The sequence below is a fragment of the Solanum dulcamara genome, chromosome 7, assembly GCF_947179165.1.
Source record: "Solanum dulcamara chromosome 7, daSolDulc1.2, whole genome shotgun sequence".
NCBI classification, from domain to species: domain Eukaryota; kingdom Viridiplantae; phylum Streptophyta; class Magnoliopsida; order Solanales; family Solanaceae; genus Solanum; species Solanum dulcamara.
The window spans coordinates 65,974,476-65,996,728 of NC_077243.1; the positions used below are offsets into that span (position 1 = coordinate 65,974,476).

A 22,253-nucleotide genomic window follows, 5' to 3' on the forward strand; every position below is an offset into this window, starting at 1 on the left:
ACTCAGGAAGGATCTCAAATTTACTAGCCAAGTAAGGAGTTACAAAAGATAATGTAGCACCCGGATCAAGTAATGCATTCACATCAAAAGAAAAGACTTAGAGCATACCAGTACCCTCGACCTCGGTAGTATGCATCGTTTTCAAGATCTTCCACATCTTATCAATGAAATTTTGAGGATTCTCCTCAACCTTAGACCCTGTGAAGACTGGCGGGTTCATCCTCAGAAAATATCTAATCCTTGTGGTGGAAGACGACTCTTAAGAGCTAGAGCTAGGAGTTGGTAAACTATGGTTACCCATCTGGGCAGCTACCAGTTGAGTGAGCATGGCAATAGCTCCTCTGAATTCTACCTTCAAAGTAGGAGTGGTATGAACAGTAGGTATTGGGGGTACCTCAGTAGACCTTGCAGGTCGGCCCCTAGTTCTTGGTGGAGGCATCTCTAACTGTGGAACCTCAGTGCTAGCAGCATTCCTCTGACTGGCTATACATTTGGGAGGCATGGTCTGCAACGTATAAATGTACGAATTAGAAAGAAAGTTTTATAGAGTTAAACTCTATCGCGCGAACTCATATTATGAAATATGTGAAACAATTCCAAATGTCCTATAGCCTCTGGATTATAAGTGTGGTGCGCGACACACCCATAAGCAAGACTCTACTAGACACGACTTCATAAACATCCTAGAAAGTCTTATTATTTTTTCCGGCAAGATATGTTGGGTGTTCTATTATTGTTCTTGTTTTGGGTGTTGTTTCATCATCTTCATATTAATTTGCTCATTATTGGATACTTTCAGATTGTTTTACAATAACTCTTGATTATTTTTTGTTACAAAATATTTGGAATAAAGATTTTATTTTAAGAGGTTACTTTAATTTTCATATTGAAAATTTATTGCTTGTACAATTCATTTTTACAAAATGTTAAAAAAAATTCCAGTAAGTTACTTTAATTTTGTGATAAATTTGTTATCATTTCGTTGATACTTTGTATTCCTTATTGTTGATGTTGTCTTCTCTGTAGAGTGTCTGTTTTCATTTTTACTTTTTCATTGTTATTAATGTTATTAAAATTTGATATTAAAATTGGACAATGAAGAAATTACTTCCGATTTTCAAAGTTGCACATGTTTATAAGAAGGATTTTATTTTTTAGTTATTATTATTTTTATATTTATTATTTATATTTATCCATCACTAGAACTTTTACTAAATGTCTTTACAGGTACCCATATTTTCTCCTTGAGGAAGCGATTCGATTTAAATTCAAATTATTAGGTATATTATCGACGTTAGGCAAATATTAGGCCGTTCCTTATATTTATTTTTTTTATTTTTCTGTACAATTCATGTTTATTATACATGTTATATTATTTATCTCCTCCTCAATTTGAAAAAATGAGTCCAGTTGGGACCCACAATTGTGGATTTTAAAGGGTGCTAATACCTTCCCTTAGAAATAACTTGAACCCTTATTAAGAATCATTCGGTTTTATAGAAATTTTTAAAATAATTAATTAATTTTCTAATTATTCTAAAATTCGGTGGCGACTCCCTTGAATTAATTATTTTCTTTAAATTCTCTATTTTAAACAATTAAATTAATTTTTCATGAGTCCCATGACGTTGCTTCTTATAGGGATGTCAACAGAATGGTGACTCTACTAAGGAATATAGAGGTTCTAACCATTATGGATTCATTTTTCAAATTGAGGAGAGTTTGCTTTCATTATGTCATACATTGTTGTATATTTTGTTATTTGTATATTGTACTTATTATTTACTCATTATTTGTTTAATTATATGTACACTGTCATCTTCATTCATGGCTTCTTCCAATTGAATAAATAGTATATTAAAGAACTATTTTTGCGAAACTGTAGTCGGGCTTTTTTATAATTAACCATTTTTTTGAAATGATCGGTGATTTATTGGTTCGTCATGCGTCCAATGGTTGTCGTGAGTTCCATACTAAGTTGTCTTCTTGGGTTACCAGTCTTTCAAAAGTCATTCTTAGCCAACCTAGCGTAGAGCTGAAACCAAAACCTTGATTTAGCACATTAACATAAGATGACCCATTACCCATGCATACTGGGTCCATTAGAAGACCATCTTGTATCTAATTGGCCCGCGGTCAATAAAACACAATCATCCCAGTTATTTACTAAATTTGTAGGATATGTATGTTGGGTTATATGTATCATTGTCCCTCGGGGTTTGGAATTTTTTTCATTTGTAGTTTAGTTTTTTCTTTTTTATTGTAATTTAAGAAAGATCTTCATTCGAAAGGCGTTTGGAAATTTCAAGAAGAAAAAGGGAGAGATCTCTCATCGAAGCTTAGTTTAGGTTTGTACCCCTTTTTGGGACTGAAATTTATTTGTATACTTTTTCCCCTATTGTGTATCCCCATTTCTTTTATTCCTAAAAGCTTGTATAAATATATTTTTGGGGGCAATGGAGTATTTTGCAAATGACATACACATTATTCAATTGTTAGGCTTACCTTTTCTTAAAAGGTAACACGTATGCTAGGACGCACTATACATTATTTGTGTATTAAATGCTATATAATTTGTTTCACCCATATTTATTTGATTTTGTGCTTAGTACATATGTATTGCTTCAAACATGATTTATTCATTATTTCATTCCATTCCATTTATATTAATTGTTGGTGAGGGCATTCTATTCATAGCTCCATTTTTGCCAATTGCAACTATTGGGACTACGTTTGACTTGATTCCTGCTTCAATGGGATAGGTAGGCACCACAACTGTTCAGTCATGTTCCCCATAAGCTTTCCATTATTTTACAATGAAAATTGGGGCAAAATGTTTTAAGAGGGTCTCAAAAAATTTCACAAAGAAGACATTTGCTACAAGATTGAATATCAAAGTTTGTGAAGCTAAAACTGGAGGCAAAATTTTTTAGGAAAGTTCTCAAAAATTTCTTCAAGATTACACTCAGACACTTGATTCTTGAAGCCCTACTCTGAGTTTGTCTACACCTTTGTACATGATATTATGTTTACTAAATATATTTTATTTTCTTTTAATTAAGTATCAAAACTTCTTACAAAGACCCAAATAAAGGCCCATAATAAATTAAAACATAAACTCGATAATTTGATTAAACCAAGCCCTGTAGTGACCGGATCCAAATCAATTAGGAAACCACTACATTATTCTTCTTACATTTCTTTAAAAAAAATGAAAAAAAATATTTTTTATTTGACATTTTTAAAAATTTGGGTAGTTCATCCTTTAATGCGACTCATTGGGTTTTTAATTTCTGTTATTTTTCTTTCAAAAAATTCATTTGTAGTTCAAACATATGTCTTATACCATGTCTGCACGAACTACACACACCCGATTCTCATCTCATTGAGATATGTAGGAAGCCCTTCTTGGGTTCGGTATTCCTTATTAAAAAAGTTTCAAAAAAATGTTTTCTATTTTTAGAATCATATTTTGACTTAGCATATGAATAGAATGGCCAGTACAATAGAGAAGATTGACTTCATGATAAACCATAGATTCTTTTAGTACCTCTCATTCATACTTTTGTTACACATGAAAATATTCTCTAGCATGCATTAGAGATAAAAACAAAGTCAGCTTCACTGTTTCATGTGCATTGTGCGGTGACTTTTGAATTGTATTCAATTGTGTTACATTGTTGATCTAGAACTTGGTCGGAATGTTATGAGGCAAAATTTTGAGTAATGTTGCCTTTTTGACCCGTTTGTGCCTTTCAAAGCCTTCCAAATGACCTGAATCCTTAGTATGTCACCATTTTGAGCCTTAAGCTTTTTCTTTGGACAACCACATTTAGCCTATACCCTTTTTGAGTGCTTATACGCACTATTCCTCTCTTGGCCTGACCTTCTTGAATGCACTGAAGACGTGTGAATTACAAAAAAAGATTAAAAGTTTAAATCTGTTAAAGACAACAATTGCAAAGTCCTTGAAAGTCAAGAATGCAAAAATGAATTTCAAAACAAGAAGAAGAAAGAGTTGAAATCCCCACAAGTTCAAGCAAGTAAAATTTCAACAAAAGAAGAAGAATACTCCAAGCAAATAGGAGAAACTTCAAAAGATGATGAGAACGGGAAAAAGCTCAGACAACTTAAGCTTCAAAAGAAGTCAAAAGATATACAAGAAAGGGACAACAAAAAGGATCAAGCGCTAAAAGCGTTACAAACATTGAAAGCACAAATTCAGTGCAATGCTCAAGAAGGAATTAAGTCACTTTTATCTCAAATGACTATCTGTCACGCCCCGAGAGGGTACCCTAGACATAACCGGCACTCAAAAGCCATTTCTGGCTCCCAAGCGAACCACATAGCCTGATTACACATCCGTTCCTTCATTCAATCAGCGAAAGAAAAAAAAAATATAAAGAGAATATTCGGTGGGTAACTCAAAGAATAAAGGCCATGGGCTAACAAATCAACTCTAATATTTGTCATTAAAAATAGTTTGACAAGAATAATTTAAGGAAAGAAATACTCAATCGATCTATCACTATCTAGTATATGAAGCCTCTATCACTACTATCTAATTGGTGCCAATGACATGTTCATGGCTACCTCAAATCAAATGAAAAGGGCTAACTCAACGCAAGAATAACATAAGCAGTGTCCTCCGAATGTAGGGGAGGACTCACCAATACGCTGAATGTGTGTAGATCCTCAATGGTGCTCCTATTGACGATCTCTTAAACCTGTCTCTGCATCATGAAACGATGCAGGTCTAAATGGATGTCAGTACATGGAATGTACGAGTATGTAATATGGCAGAATGAAACATACCTCAAGGAAGAATAACATCGGGTCAACTATCTCAAATAAAAAGGTAGGAAAGACTCACATAAGACGTCATAAGTCTAAAGTAAGAATACATTTTTAGACAAAGACCAATCATATACCATACAATCCAATACAATCATGTACAATACAGTTCAATCAAATCATTTATAACTCGATCCCATCCAATCCAATCACGTGTCCAATCCAATCCAATCACATACCATCAACTCTAATTCAATCACATATTATCTAATCCAATCCAATCACATATCCAACCCAATCCAATCACATACCCAATCCAATCCAATCCAATCATATGCAATCAACTCAATTTAATAGATATGCAATTTAGAATTGTGCAATGTTTTACAATTCAACTCAATCATCTGCAATCACAATCAAACCAATCATATCAAGCACAATCCATACCATTGGGAGTTTCTCTAACCGACAACCATCACCTATGACCGAGTGATAGTATAACAAGCCGATGTTGTTGCCGCGTCCGTTCATACCTTGCCAGGGTATGAACGAATCAACCAATCATGGATCCAATCCAACCAAGTCTATAATGTTAGGACAACAAAATGGGAAGCATCCGACTTTAACGGTTCCATCCCCTCCTACATTTGGCGACGTAGTTTATCAGTTCGAGTATGGACTATACTCTTACCCAATTCGGTGCTCGATACTCCTCCCAAGACTCAATATGCTCATATCTATCAAGTGAGTAAAATACTCAAAATACTCATTTAGTCTTATTGGACTCTTTCAAATCAACTCGTTTAGTCTCATTGGACTCTTTTCAAAACTCAAATCAAATCTGGCCTCATTGGACCTTCTTTCAAATCGACTCATCTCAAATCATCAAACTCTTCTCTTTAAATTGATACCATCTCAACTCAATGGATGTAGAAAATATTATATGCATTAAAAATATAATTCCAACTCCTCAACTCTACCTCAAAATAGACATTTTTATGTAAAAATATTCAACTCATTTATACTCAAAATACTCATGTTCAAAATAATTAAAAGACTTTTCAAACTCAACTCATGCTTAAACTCTTTTTAAATCATAGATGAAACTAATAATTCTTAGACTCAAAATAGTGTGTAAATAGTTTATGCAAAAAGGTTCACAAATAATTTATTTAAAGCTCCTCCTCAAAAGATCATTTATTTTCAAAATATTCCTAAGACTCCAACCAACTCAAATTATGCACATCACATACCACAAAATCGCATTAGACTCCAATCCACTTCATCACACAATATGCTCATCAACATAACCTCTCCATTCATATCATCGTCAAATACCATTATTCACATCGTCATCAAACATCATCATCACATCATCGTCATCATCAAACATTATCATCACATCATTTTCAAATATCATCATCACATCAATCGTCAAACATCTATTCCAAAATCCTTATTTTAGTCCTATGTTCAATTTCTGGAAGCAAAAGGGCATTCTTAACTATCCAATTCATTCTTTTCATTCCAATCAATACACATATACACAAAACCATCCATCTCAACTCAAGACAAATTATGACCAAAGAAATCTCATCTCGGGTTCATGTGAATGAAACATGAATCCATACTCTCAACAAAACTCAACTCAAGAATATCGTCAACATCTATAAATCTATATACAAAGGTACATTTGTAGTCAATAATTATGAAAGATAACTATTTAGTAACTTAAGTCATTAAAATCATCAACCAACCAATAGTATCTAAAAACATTCTATAGTTTAGGAAAACTTTCAAGAAAACATTCTTAAAAGGTTCAACTCTTTCACAACTCCTATCCAACACATCTATGGGCATATGGAAGAACTCAATCTATATTTTAGGTTAGCCTTACATACCTTGTTTGAAGACTTTGAAGAGACCTTGATGTTAGGTCTTCAATGGAAGGCTTGAATTCTTGAAACTTTTGAAAGCACCCTTTGTTGGAGATGGATTTGGAGAAGAAGAAGAAGAAGAAGAGAGGGAAAATATTAGGGCTTTTTAGAGAGAGAGGGAGGACTGAAAAATGGTCCAAAAATTTCCAAGGATGGTGTATATATAATTAGTAAAAAGTCCAAGTTGCCCCTCTTCAAAAATCTGAAAAATTGGGCAAAAACCTTATTGGCGCTATAGTGGCGCATCGCGCCACTGCAGCGCCAAGCCAAAATAGGCTTAAAACCCTGCACATCTAATAGTGGCACGTCGCGCCAAGCCCCAAACTTCTAAGGCTATTTTATGGCGCTATAGTGGCGTGGGGCGCCACTGGAGTGCCAAGCCTAAATTTCGCCCAGGCCTGAAATTCCTACAGTACTAGTCTGTAGTAAAATGGCCATAACTTTTGACTTCGAACTCCACAAATTATAATCTTGGTGGCATTGGAAAGAAGACTCAAAGACCTTTAATTTGGTAGGTCGTGGTCCACCCAGTTCTTTATATCCTAGGATATATGGTCGTTTGAAGTTGACCCTTATATTAACTCGTCCGAAAACTTAATCGATTGGAGTTCTTTGGACTCGACTTGGTGTTAGAGATCCCTTATATGATTTCTGGGGTATCACACTATCCTACCCTTCCCTAAACCTATATACAAGCCGATATCAACCCCTACATGATTTCATTTCAAATTTTCTCACATTAGTGAAGATTTACATGAAGGTTAATTCTATGGTATCATAATTGCATGCATTGAACATTGTTTTGCTTGTGAGTGTACTTCACAAAATGTCCTCAAATTAAAACACTTAAAATGTGCATAAATTGGGACTTCCTTTACGGTGAGGGCACAAGAAGCATGATGTTGAGCCTAGTTCAAAGTATTTGTTTGAAGCAAGATGAACAAATCTTGGCGTTACTTAAGTACATTTGAGGTACCATTTAAAGCCATTGAAATTACCTTGAAATCAATCTCGGTAAGATTAGAAATCATTGTGAAAATTATCTATGCAATACTAATTGTTGGAGCTACTGCAGTCAAAATATGTTTCATTGTTCAAAAAATAAAAATGGGTTGACACCCATCTTTTAATACTTATTCAAAGCAACCTTTTGAATCATTCACCATTAAATTGCATTTTTGGATCGTCATCCCATTCAAAGTGATACCTTTTAAAATTGATTTGTTATCCAATAAAAAGTGATACTTTTTCAGATTTATCAACAGTAGGGAAAAGGATCATTAATATAGACAAATCATAAATTCCTACCATCATGATAAAGACAAAGCGAATCAGGAGTCATGATAATTCAGAGCCAAATATATACATATGAGGGGGAGGGATGCAACAAAAGCATTTACAAAAATAGGGCACAACTTCATCTTGAGCATTAAGCATGGAGGGCAGCTCGGAACCAAAGCGGTTACATTCATCAAGCTAGATATCAGCTGAAGAAAGAAGAAAATTGGTCAGAGCTAAATAAAGAAAGAAAAACACATAAACAGAATAAAGAGGAACCTGAGATAGGGTTGCAATCACCATACAGCCAGCACTTTGAACTCCACACACGGAAACAATCCCAGAGGAGAAGGCGACGGAGAATCAAGTTCCGACGACTATTGCCAGGAAGCATCTTGAAGAAAAAGATGAAAATGGAAAGCGAGAAAGAAGAGGACATAGTTAGGGTAACTTTCCATTTTTTAGAAAGTGATATAGGTACAGATGGGCTTTATCTGTTTGTTATTTTATTTTATATTATTTGGGCCTCTGATCCTAATGGATTTGTAGAACCATTTTTAATGAAAAAATTACTTAATTGAATGTGTTTTAAAAAATATTTACCATTTTTAAATATACTTTTATTTTATTATCATTTTTAACAATCAGTAACAATACTTTAATTAAATAAGACATTATATACACTTTTTATTTGAGGAAAAGGAAAGGGCATTATCTCTCTCTTTGTCTAAGGGTTTTCTTCAGTTTCTGCCTCTATCTCTCTTATTCCTTCATCTCTTCTTCATTCTTCCCTTATTCCTTCATCTTTTTTGTGTTTCACACGAAATTCATAGGTTTTAGGTGCACAATTGTAATGAAAGGTCAGCAATTTCTTAGAAGAAGCCCACGAATTTGAATTGTTGATTCAACCGGCAGTGGTAAAGTGAATGTCAGTCCTACTTTTAGTTTGAGAATTTCTGTAAATCAATCTCCAGAAGAAGCTGGTGGTGAGGTTAATCAAAATTTTCAAGCATTGCATGTGAAGAAAAAGAGCGATAGAAGTAAGAAAAAAACCAGTGAATTGAGTTCTAAATCTAAATCGAAAAGAAAATGAGTTGATGTTGCATTAGCATCTAAGAAATTTGTTGGCAGTGATGATGATTTTGAGGATTTACCTTCTCAATTTCAATCAAAGAAAGTGAGACCTACAATTTCTTACGAGAAGAATCCAAAAAGAAGAAATCAACTGTGCAAAAATACGGTTCTATCGGAGAGTTTATATCCGGTATGTCATTCTACCAACACATTATTTAACTGATAGCATTTTCAATTTGTTTATGTATGTTTTCTTAGTTTGTTGTTATTTTGAACTTGTGTGCTAGATGTTGAAGAAACAATTTGTGTATTTGATACTTTTATTATAGTCTAAATTTATTTACTCAAGTTTATTATATTAGTGATTGTTGGAAGTTTTGCCATGAATTGTTAGATCTTTTGTGTTGCAATTTTTTTAAAAAATAAATAAATATATATGAATTAAACTTTGAACTAAAATGTATTACACATACATTAAAGTTGAATTAGAAGAGAATTAGAGATGAATGAAACCTGTAGTTAATTGAAAAAGGTTTTTAGTGATCTGTACACTACAAAAATGAATTAAAATTTGAATGAAAATGTGTATTACACACACATTAAAGTTCAATTAGAAGAGAATTAGAGATGAATGAAACTTATAGCTAATAAAAAAAATTAAGTGATTTCTACACCACAAAAATGAATTAAACTTTGAACTAAAATGTGTATTACACACACATTAAAGTTGAATTAGAAGAGAATTACAGACAGTGATCTTTAATTCTAATATGCAACCTATGTTAGCATCTTCCTACTTATTGGAACAATCAATAATCTCATTCATCATCCTCCCATAAATCTAATGTTTTAAGAACTAGCCACATGTAGACCAGCAAAAACTACAGGCAAAAATGAATCCAAAGCAAATTTCTTTATCATATGATTCTTTAACCTTATTCTCCCTCACAACTATTGGCTTTTCAATGAGAATAATTTAATCTAAGCTAAGACTGCTTTCAAGAGTCTTCCATTATTAAAAGAGGAGTGAAAAAGAAACAGTAATATCCCTTTTTTTTGCAAAAACCAAAGCAATCATTAAAGTTTAGTATGTTTGTGATGATGTGTTTTCCTTGAAACTTGAGGAGTACACATTGGCAGTAGTTCATTTTTAAATGAAATATTTGATTTACTTTTATTTTACATCGGAGTCATGTCTGTTTCTTTTCCTTTTTCCTTGATTGCTGAAGAAATCTTTAGATGTATAACTATTGCATGACTAGCTCCTTTTTATATATCTACACTCTACAATATCTCTGTACGGTCACTTTAAATCAAGTGTAGTTTGATAAAATTCTGATTTATTGTCGAGTGTAGTTTCTCTATTTTGAAATCACTTCTTACGTTAGATTCATAATCCCTTAATCTTTTGTATTTATCTTTTCTTATTGTTGAGCTTAAGACCAAAGGCAGATTTGATATCAATAAATAGATCTTCTAAGATCATTACTTTGTATTATCAATTATTGTCATATAAAAGACATTCCAATATAAAAACAGTCATGGGTAGAATTTGCAATCTTCTATTTTCTCTTCCAGTTTTCATTATGCTTCATCACCATACTTCTTCACTAGCTAATATTAGCATTGATAAAGCTACTCTTCTTTCCTTGAAATCTCGCATATCTTTTAAGTCCTATTTGAGAGTTCATGTTAAGATATAATAATATATAGTGATAGATTGATATTATTTATATGTAGGATCGTAAATTCTGGAGACATCCAGATGTTTTGTATTCTTCAAGAAGGTGGTCGTCATATACTAATCATGACGTGATTAAGAAAATAAAACTTTCTTTATCTGGAAAATAGCTTGAGTTGTTTAGGAATACTTATTTTGGTTACTTTCTTTACCTTCCAAAAGTGACCACACAACTCCAACTTATTTATTGCCTTATGAACAGGGAGTTAAAACACACACCAGATGATGTGTTTGTTGTTGAATTAAATGAGAAAAGGCTATTTTTTGGGCTTAGGGAATTTAGGTTAATTACAGGCTTAAATTGTGTTAGTGATGGTTGCTCTGTTAATGTTCTAGATTCTCCTTGTCGGTTGTTGAGCAATTATTTCCCTGAATAAATCACTGTTCAAAAAAATCATCTACGTGAGTTGTTTTTATCAAAAAAATGCATAGATGATGATTTTACCATTTCTCTAGTTGTTTTGTTAATTATTAATGATTTTTTATTCTCATATGAGAACAATGAATACCAAATTAGTAATAGAAATTTCTACCTTGTGGAAAGTGGACAATTCAATTCTTAACCGTGGTGTTTAGAAGTCTACAAGAAGTTGCTTGATAATGTGAGGCACAGGCTTAATTCAACCAATCAATACTATAGATTAGGTGGATTTCCTCTTGCCCTTCAAATTTGTATTTTTGAGTATTGTTCTAGAGTCGATGAAGATTTAGCTCTTCAAATTTCTGATTCTATTCCAAGAATTTTGAGGTGAAAACAGTTGCTGAAAGTCCTTGGCAAAAGCATATTGAAAATGGCATCTTTATGACTATGAAATGCAAGGTATCTATACAAAGTTAATACAATTTATGACACATATATATATTAGTTCAACTCAAGTTAATACATCTATTTATTTCTGTATTTTAATTTCAGTTTGAGAATATAATGGCAAGTGAAGATGAGGTATCTAAATTGAGGCTTCCTGAACCTCGTGATTATTATTATGAAATCTTGAATTTAGAGCCGAAAGGATCAAAGCATAGTCTAGATATGTTGACTAGGCAGGTTATAGAGTTGAGAAAAGAACTTGTAAAGATATAAGCTAACTTGGATTTAGACTTTATCTTTTTCAAAACTGTTATTCTAATATTTGTGTTATATTTAATTATATACTAGGCGAATGAAAATCACAAAGCTCTTGAAGAGAAGATAGACTTACAATCTATTCAAATGAAAAAAATTGTGATGAATTTCAACAAACAATTATTGAAGGATATTTCTTTGTTTTTTGCTAAGAGAGACATCAACAGTTCTTTTACTCAAAAAGCCAGGAAATCATCTAACAAAAAGGCTGGCGAGACATTTTCAGGTGGATTAGACTTCAATGGAGGTTCTTTTATGTTTTAAATACATCTATAATATCGTTTTTTGCTTGCTGGCAGGGAGTTAACTAGTAGTTTATTTGCTGTTTAGAGCTTTTACTTATCTAAGTTGTAGTTTAAGCTTGAATTTTTTATTCATATATTTTTCTTGTAATATATTTTAATTACACACAGCATTTTCTCCTTGTGTTGATGCATCAATACATGTGTCAAGAGGGCATGACACTCAAGTTGTAGAATCAACTCAGCATGAAAAATCTTAAGTGTTTAAAGCTTCCGTTAAATTTGCTACTGTTGAAAATTCTGAAAGAAAAATTATTAACGAAGGGTTAAATACAAATATAATACACATTTCATATACTTTCATTCAACTTTGTTTAAATTATTCATGTTATGTACAGATGAATATGTTGCAGGAATTGCTATTGAACAAGTTTTATCTGAGGTTGTTGCTGATATAAATGGTATTAGTTTTATTTTGAAAATTCAAATAAACTTCTTTGATCTCTAATTACTCTACCTTCTCCTCCCTTAATGCATTACTAAAAGATTTATTTTGTATATAGGAGAAGAGGCTGTTGATCTTAATTCAGTTGAGGCGCAATCTCCGAAAGAGGTTTGGGGCTCTACTATAGAATATGCAGTGAAGAAGCAAAAGAGTAACTTTTAAAGTGAAGATAAAAGACCACATAAATAAATAAATGTAGTTATATTAGTTAAAATGTCTATGAAAACTATATTGTCGAAAAATAGTTATAGCTGATATATTAGTTAGGTTTTGAAGATTGTTTTGTGCTATCTTTTTTAAGATGATTTTTGTTCATGTAAAATACAAATTTCATATAGTTTTTTGTTCATGTAAAATATATCTTCTTCTTTTTTTATAATGTAATACATAGATATGTTAATGTTAAAGTATTTTGGTAGTGTTATCAAACTGAAACCTGCATTATGAATTAAAATTGAATGAAAAATGAATTAAACTTGAATGAAAAATAAATTACATACATATTAAAGTTGAATTAGAATAGAATTATACACGAATGAAAAGTGTAGTCAATAAAAAAGCCTTCAGTGATCTATAGAAACACAAAAATGAATTACATACACATGAAAATTGAATTAGAAGAGAATTAGACACGAATGAAAAATGTAGCTATTGAAAAAACCTCCAGTAATCCATAAAACACAAAAATGAATTAGTCTTCAACTAAAAATGAATTACATACACACTAAAGTTGAATTAGAAGAGAATTAGACACGAATGAAAATTGTAGCTAATGAAAAAGCCTTCAGACCATAAAAAATAAATTAAACTTGAACTAAAAAATGAATTCTTGTAGCAAACTAATGACCTAAAACAAACAGAGTTTATTCTTTATTTCAAATGTCATTCTTTATTCTTAATTCAAAGGCCTAACATTCTTGCAAGTCTTCCAATTGTGACCTTGTTGTCCACAATTGCAGCATGTTATTTTTTGATTTTTTGAATCCATCTTCTCTCAATTGCATGTGTCTTTTATATTTTGGCCTCCCATAAGGTCTCTTTCCAAGTGGTGGAAGTACAACCTCTTCAAGAATGTGTGTTGGTATATTACAGGTGCTTTCATCTGAAGGGGATTCAAGTGAAACTGGTATGTCAACAATAAATTCCCTCTTGTGTAGTAATCAGAGCAATATATTTCATAACTAGTGTGTTTTTTGTTAAAACAGCCAAAGCATGTGGACATATCTGCTCATCCAATTGAAATCTCCCATATGTGCATGTACATTATTGAAGATATACCGTGAATTGTGTAATGCCATCAAGTACTGTATACACATATTCATTTGTATCTCTAACCTATGAAAAATAAGAAGAAATATATGCAAGAGAGATGTTACATGTGAATCAGAAGAAAAAATATTAGCAAAAAGAAATTTACAGATACCATACTCTTAATTTCTCTGATGCAGTTTTGTTACGTTGTAGAAATTTTTCATACTTTTTCCCAAGGTAAAATTCTAAAAATATTGCCTTTGACCTGTTATTGTTATTCCATTTTTGAACAAGTTGTCTCATGAATTCTAAGAGGTGCAAGACTGTAAGAACTTTGACATGTCTTGTTCTTGAATTGACTGATTCTGCAATGTTTGATGTCATCATCCAAGTCCTATTTACCTGAGCATGAACACGTGACCATTTGTTGTATCTAATGTTCAACAAGTAGTCTTTAATCCTCTTTTCTATCTTCTTAACAATTGTCATATATTGATTAAACTCTATCGTGGTATATGTTTTTGCCATAGAGTAGAACAATTCTGTTACCTTTTGCTGACTCTTTCTGAAGTTTTTTATTATATTTTGCAACAAGTGCCATATACACGCGAAATGAGGTATTTCATCATAGACAGTTGAAGTTGACTTAATAATGCTTGCATGCCTATCTGAAATGATACACATCTCTGATCTTTGACCAAATGTCTCTCTGAATTGTTCAAAAAACCACCTCCAAGATGCATCATTCTCTGAATCAACAATGGCAGAAGCAAGAGGCAGTATACTCCCTGCATCAGGTATAATGTTTAATACATTTTTGTTTCATGTGTAATACACTTTTAATACATTGTGCAGACTTTTAATACAAATTAGAATTTCATTTATAGAAGCATTAGTATTGTATTCAAAAAGTCTCACCTGCTGCATCTAAGGTATTAGTTGTTTGCATTGTCCCTTTGTATGCTTCTTTTAGAAAAGTTCCATCAATAGCTACAATTGGTCTACAATACTCCCATCCTTTTATCGATGTAAATAGAGCTACAAATGCATATAGTAAATGGTCATCCTCTGATTTGTGCAATCTTATATAAGAACCAAGGTAAGTTGCCTCTAGTATGTGAAAGTAACTTGGCAACTTTGCATATGATTGAGCTGGATCACCTCGGACTAATTCAAGAGCTTTTTCTTTAGCTCTCCAAGCTTGCATATATGTGAGCCGCACACCATATTCCTGTAACATGTAATTTTGTATATCTCTTGGTGTGTAGTTGGCATCTTGATCAATACATTTGTCAATAATAATACTCCCAACAACTGTCTTTGTTGATTGTCTTTTCGATAATGAATTATGTAGCAACAAATACGTGTGTTCACTTTCAAAATCTCTAATAGCGAACATTTGAGATTTATTCACGCTTGAAGCGCGTAAATTCCAACTACAGTTTTCTCCGAGGCATTGTATTGAATAGATGTTGAAAAAAAATATTAATAGACAATCAATAGTATAAACTTACTTGAATTTGAATCTTACCATGTTGAGCTTGATCTCAATGTCTTGAATTCGAAGTGTTTAAGAATGGAATATCTTTTTAGTGCACCGGTAAGGACATATTTATTTTTACAAACTTGATCTTTCTCAAAAAAAGATTGATTGGGGTTAATAATGATGCCTGGCTATATTTCTTCTTGCTCATCAACTTCCTCACATGATCCAAAGTCAATTAACTCTAACGCATCACTGATACCACTAAATGCATTAGAAAAGTATGATTTGTGTGTAATCCTCATATCTTATGAAGTGTCTGAACATAACAGTGGAATTAAGGTGGAATTACTCTCCAAGTTAACCGATTCAGTTGTTGTGACATATAAAGGGTATTTTGACATATCTCTATGTTCCTTTTTGGTTTCAATATACACTTTTACTCCCATATCGTTATGAATTTGAATTGGAGGAGACCTTTCATCAATCTTATATATGATTTCAACTTTACTTGTTGATGTGTTTTTTGACAATTGAGAAGCAATCACAAAAACGAGGCTATCAAATATTGAATCGGTATTTATCAACACACCATCTTCCAAGTAATTAATATACTTGTTGCTAGAATCTCATCGGCCATTGAAGTAAAGTAGCACAGCCAGATTAGCCATGTTTTTCTCCTGCATATTTTTTTTATTGAATTAGAAGAGAATTAGACATGAATGAAACATGTAGCTAATAAAATCAGCCTTCAGTGATCTGTAGGACATAAAAATAATTAAAATTTAACAATAAATATATTACACATACATTAAACTTGAATTATAAGAGAATTAGATACGAATAAAACCTGTAATAATGAAATCAGCCTTCAGTGATCTGTAGACTACATAAATGAATTAAACTTGAACAGCAAAGGTATTACATACATATTAAACTTGAATTAGAAGAGTATTAGACACGAATGAAACATGTAGCTAACAAAACCAACCTTCAGTGATCTGTACACCACAAAAATAAATTAAACTTTAACAACAAACGTATTACATACACATTAAACTTGAATTAGAAGAGAATTAGACATGAATGAAATATGTATCTAATGAAACCAACCTTTAGTGATCTATAGCCACAAAAAATGAATTAAACTTGAACAAAAATTGTATTACACACACATTAAACAATAGTATTTGTAATTAATTCTATCATTGACTCCCTCTTCTCTTTGATTATCTTCCATGGTGAATGCTCCATTCATCCTTAAGCAAAGCTAGAGACACTATAACCATATAAAACTTAAATCGTCAAAGGCAAAACATAAACACAAACAAAATATTGTCAAAACCCAAAATAAACCTTTGTATAGCAAACACATTTCTTCTACTAGGTTTTTTGGATGTGTATGTGGATCTGACAAAACATTTAGCACAAACAAGTGCAACAACCAAAATTAATTGAAGAAATGACTTGCCAAAAGAACAAACATTAGAGAATAAAAGCAACAACACCAAATTAAATTGGAAAATTAGAAAATGTGAAGTAGCAACTCACAGAGAAACAAATAGGGAAAGAAAAAGAAGACGTTTGCGAGTATTTTATTAATGTTTCATTAGTTTAAAAGTTTATCTATACCAAAGTAACAAAACACGAGTTCTAAGCTTGGTAGTCCAAACCATGTTTAACTTTCATATTGAATCACAACTGAATACAAATCGTGTATCGCTAATGAATTAGGTATGCAATCTAACTCAGAAATCACAATATTCTTCAACTGATTCAAATCTGCATTCACCTAAATTTTTTCATTCTTCTGCAATAACCACCGAATACACATCACTTAATTCCAAAATTGGAGTATTAATGTTGTAGAAAGTCATGATTGAGAAGCTATGAAGGTAAGTATTGCCCTAATTTTGGAGAAAATTATGGGTGAGAAGATTGGAGAGAATATTGGTGTAGCAAATTTGAAAAGAAACAAGGGAAGAGAAAATATGGGGTGAGAGTTTTAGAAGAGTAAGGACTGTACTTAATTTAATTCAAATAATTTTCTATATATGGTTAAAATAATTATGTTGCTCTATGTGGTAAATATTTTTTGAATATTGTACATTTAGGTGATTTCTTCTTTTTTAATCAATAAAATGGCTCGTCAAAAGGCCACCAAAAAAAAATAAAAAAAGTGATACTTTTTAAAATTGATTTATCATGCCATTCAAATTGACACTTTTTAAAAATTGGTTTGTCCTGCCATTCAAAATGACACTTTTTTGATTTGTTACTTCTTTAAATTGACATTTTTGTAAAATTTAGAATATTGTTTTTTTCAAAGTGAGGCATTGGATCACTCCTTATTCATTATTCATATAAGGTCATATTTGTATAGTTTATGTTGCATTTATGTTATCGTTGCTACTAACACTGTTATTGCAGATTTTATGATACACCATTCACACCAAATTCAGATTAGGTCGTCCACCTTTCAAGGGATATATTGGGTTTTCACATCCCTTCAATTGATATTTCAAGTTCAAATTGGGTCGTCCTCCTTTCAATGGACACATTAGGTTGTCACATCCCTTCAAGTGACATTTCAAGTTCAAATTGGGTCGTCCGCCTTTCAAGGGGCAAGTAGGGTTGTCACGTCCCTTCAAGTGACATTTCAAGTTCAAATTGAGTTATCCGCCTTTCAAAGAGACATGTTGAGACGTGACCTCCCTAAAAAGTAACACATTGGGACGTCACTTTCCTAAAAAGTGACACATTGGGACGTCACCTCCCTAAATAGTGACATGTTGGGATGTCACCTCCCTAAAAAAGTGATATGTTGGGACGTCACCTCCCTAAAAAATGACATGTTTGGACATCACCTCCCTAAAAAGTGACACATTTGGACGTCACCTCCCTAAAATGTGACATGTTGGAATGTCACCTCCCTTAAAAAGTTATATGTTTGGACGTCACATCCCTAACAAGTGACACATTGAGACGTCACCTCCCCAAAAAGTGACAGATTAGGACGTCACATCCCTAACAAGTGACACGTTGAGACGTCACCTCCCCAAAAAGTGACAGATTGGGACTTCACCTCCCTAAAAAGTGACACATTGGAACGTCACCTCCATTAAAAGTGACACATTGGAAAGTCACCTCCCTAAAAAGTGATACATTGGGACGTCACCTCCCTAAAAAGTGATACATTGGGACATCACCTCCCTAAAAAGTGACATATTAGGACGTCACCTCCATAAAAAGTGACGCATTGGGATGTCACCTCCCTAACAAGTGACATATTGGGATGTTACCTCCCTAAAATGTGACATGTTATAAAGTAACCTTCCTAAAAAGTAATGCATTGGGATATCACCTTCCTAAAAAGTGACATGTTGGGATATCACCTCCCAAAAAGTGACATGATGGAACGTCATCTCCCTAAAAAGTGACACGTTAGGGTCTCATCTCACTCTAAGTGACATGCTATATTTAAGTTGGGTCGTCTGCCTTACAAGTGACAAGTTAAGCTATCACACTGCAAAGTGACGTGCTTTGTGGATCGTCTTCCTTTCAAAGGTACACAACTTTTCACTTGGCATTTTTGGAAGTAACGACGAAGGTTAGTGAATGTTCTTAGTCTTTGACCAGTCCTTCCACTTTATTTTTATTATTTTCAGCCCAATTGACGGAACTAGAGTATTATTCAAAAGCTCTACAAATGTTTCATATCATTTTGTTCAGAGTTTATCAAATCAAAATTGGGTTCGTCAACTTCGTTTGTCCACAATTTATTTCATGAATCCTAGAAAAACAAAGCGACAAGTTGTTGACACCAAAATTTTGGCCTGATATTTTTAAAATTCATACTTTTAAGTATTTTATTTGTTAACGGATTCAAAAGTGCATTTTTTACAATTTTAATTTAATTTTATCGATAATTATTCTTATTTCTAAAAGAGGAGGTTAGGATTTTTATCGATTTATTTTATTTAGTTTCAATTATAGCTAATTTTTATTACAGTTCATTAATTTGTATTTTTATATGCCATTATTATATTTGTTTATTTTAGCACAATTTAAAAATTTGTTGAAGCACAAACAATATTTAGTTACCCAAATATTTAATTAGCTCATTATTTTGGGCCCATGGGTTTGAGCCCATAGTTTTATAAAATGTGTTTTAAAATTTTTCTTTATAACCCATTTATTTGGCCTTTAAAAAGGGGTGGTGGGAAATAATTTTAGGAGGGGTGGTGTAAAATTTCAAAAAATGAAAAACCCTAAAATTTTGTCTTCCAAACAAATGGTAGTTGCCTATCAACCCCAAACCACCACTGTTCTCGTTTCTTCTTCGCCACTCTAGCAAAACCACAACCAACCTGCAACTCACCATCGGACAAGACAACCACCACCACCTAAAAACCCTAATCCTAGTTCCTTCACTCTCTTTAAAAACCCTAATCCTAGTTCCTTCACTCTCTTTCTCTCCTTCTCCAACCAAACCTCCACTACAAAACTACCATCAAAGCATGAGCTTCACCAGATCCCAAACACCTCTCGTCTCTCCCCTTTCTTTGCTTGCTGCAACAGTAACTCCAGCGAGGAGTTCCAACTAAGATGAACCAAAGCATTACGCAACCAAATCCAACCCCTTCACCCCTCCTCAGAAAGATCTCACAACCAGCAAACAACAAGCATCACCTCAAACCAGCAAGCTCCGAAATCCAACGAGCAAAGATCGCACTCGTACCTCCAACGGACACCGTACTTGAGAAGAAAGAAAAACTTCTTCTATTTTTATCTATCGTAAGGCTTCTACCAATTCCTTATTTTTTATCCTCACATCCCATATGTAGGGTTCCAGATCCATCCAAAAGATGCGACCCTTTGGTAACCCATTTCCTTTTTCTTTCTATTTTTTCATATATTTGTTGGTATTTTCACTGTTTGATGTTATTATTGACAATCATTTTTTGTTGTTATTACTTGGTTGGACCAATTTGAGTTTTACTTCTGGACATTTTTGAGCATCTTTTTATTTTTTCCGACAAGATATGTTGGGTGTTCTATTATTGTTCTTTGTTTTGGGTGTTGTTTCACCATCTTCATATTGCTTTGCTCATTATTGGATACCTTCAGATTGTTTTACAATAATTCTTGATTATTTTTTGTTACAAAGTATTTGGAATAGAGATATTTTATTTTAAGTTGTTACTTAAATTTTCATATTAAAAAATTATTGCTTGTACAATTCATTTTTGCTAAAAGTTAAAAGTTTTTCCAGTAATTTACTTTAATTTTGTGATAAATTTGTTATCATTTCGATGATGCTTTGTATTCCTTATTGTTGATGTTGTCTTCTCCGTAGAGTGTCTATTTTCATTTTTCTTTTTCATTGTTATTAATTTTATTAAAATTTTATATTAAAATTGGTCAATGAAGAAATTACCGTCGATTTCCAAAGTCTCACATGTTCATAATATGAATTTTATTTTTTAGTTATTATTATTTTTATATTTATTATTCATATTTATCCATTACTAGCACTTTTACTAAGTGTCTTTCATGTACCCATAGTTTCTCCCTGAGGAAGCAATTCAAATTATTATTTATCTCCTCCTCAATTTGAAAAAATAAATTCAGTCAGGATTCACAATTGTGGATTCTGAAGGGTGCTAATACCTTCCCTTCAGAATAACTTGAATCCTTACCAGAATCATTTGGTTTCATAGATATTTTTAAAATAATTAATTGGTTTCCTAATTATCCTAAAATTAGGTGGTGAATCCCTTAAATAAAAGATTTTCTTTAAATTCTCTTTTTTAAACAATTAAATTGATTTTTCATGAGTCCAACGACGTTGCTCCTTATAGGGATGTTAACAACTGCCACTAGTCCAACTCGGTGCTAGGTAAACTCTCAATGAAAAACATACATAATCATGGTCATATTCATATGTTGGAAACGGTAAGAATCTAGTAATATCGAATCTTTCATCAAATCTCATAGTCATAAAAATAACTCCTTTAAAATCATCATTTCATAAGTCTTTCAGACACTAATTGAAGCATCTAAATCATGATATTCATTCATAGTGAAAATTTACTTCGATCGAAAGCATCATAATTTCATAAAACATGTTGATACTTTATTTGAAGGCATCCTTGACTCATATACTTCTTCAAATCATAATTCATGCATATCAATATAGTATGAATTCATACTATGAAACACTTGCATAGCATGGGTTCATGAAAAAATTATTGAAAACCTTGAATTATGATCAAATTATGCATAATAAGATCATTCATAAAGAAGAAATTAAACTCCAACACACCCTAGATTTGGGGAAGAATCATAGATTCAAAAAAGTGAGTTTCTTTGAGACTCTATGGGTGAAGAAGAACCCATTGATGAAGTTATCACAACCCAAATCCGGGTGTGATGGCACTCATCTCAATCCACCAAGACAAGTGAGCCTAATATCCAATGAAAAGTAAGTGCAGAAGATAATGAAATGAATCAAACTTTCACTTTATCAAAAATATGTAAAATAAACTCAAAATCCCCCAAGACTGGTTGTCATGTGTACGAGACACTAATACATTATCGAAGTATGAAAGTAAATACAATCACAATGTCTTTGTCTCTAGAATAGGACTAAAACATAATAAAAGAGTAAGAGGTGTCCGCTAGATGGATGTAACAGCTACCTCAACACTCGGAATGATAGCCTCAAATGTGATAGAAAACACTAGTAGATCAAGTAGGTCCGGGATCACAACCTACACAAGTGTAGAAGCAAGGGGTGAGTACCAAACAACACGGTACTCA

The 22,253-nt window shown here is 32.5% G+C and overlaps 1 protein-coding gene across 1 annotated transcript; it reads right to left on the reverse strand.

Annotated features, from left to right (window-relative positions):
* Positions 1–259: 259 nt before the first annotated feature.
* LOC129894808 (uncharacterized) lies at positions 260–14,629 on the reverse strand. Its single transcript, XM_055970441.1, has 3 exons — positions 14,123–14,629; positions 13,973–14,029; positions 260–505 (listed from the first exon to the last, which is right to left on the reverse strand). Exons 1-3 carry the CDS (start codon positions 14,627–14,629, stop codon positions 260–262), a joined length of 810 nt encoding a protein of 269 aa, XP_055826416.1.
* Positions 14,630–22,253: the final 7,624 nt, after the last annotated feature.

What these genes read in the sequence shown, in the direction of transcription:
- LOC129894808 (XM_055970441.1), bottom strand. Translation starts at nt 14,629, where the DNA reads ATGTGTATCATTTCAGATAGGCATGCAAGCATTATTAAGTCAACTTCA. An exon ending in CTGCATCAGAGAAATTAAGA is followed by an intron (nt 14,030 to 14,122) that starts GTATGGTATCTG and finishes TATTTTTCATAG; the next exon opens with GTTAGAGATACAAATGAATA. An exon ending in ATGGCATTACACAATTCACG is followed by an intron (nt 506 to 13,972) that starts GTATATCTTCAA and finishes TATACGTTGCAG; the next exon opens with ACCATGCCTCCCAAATGTAT.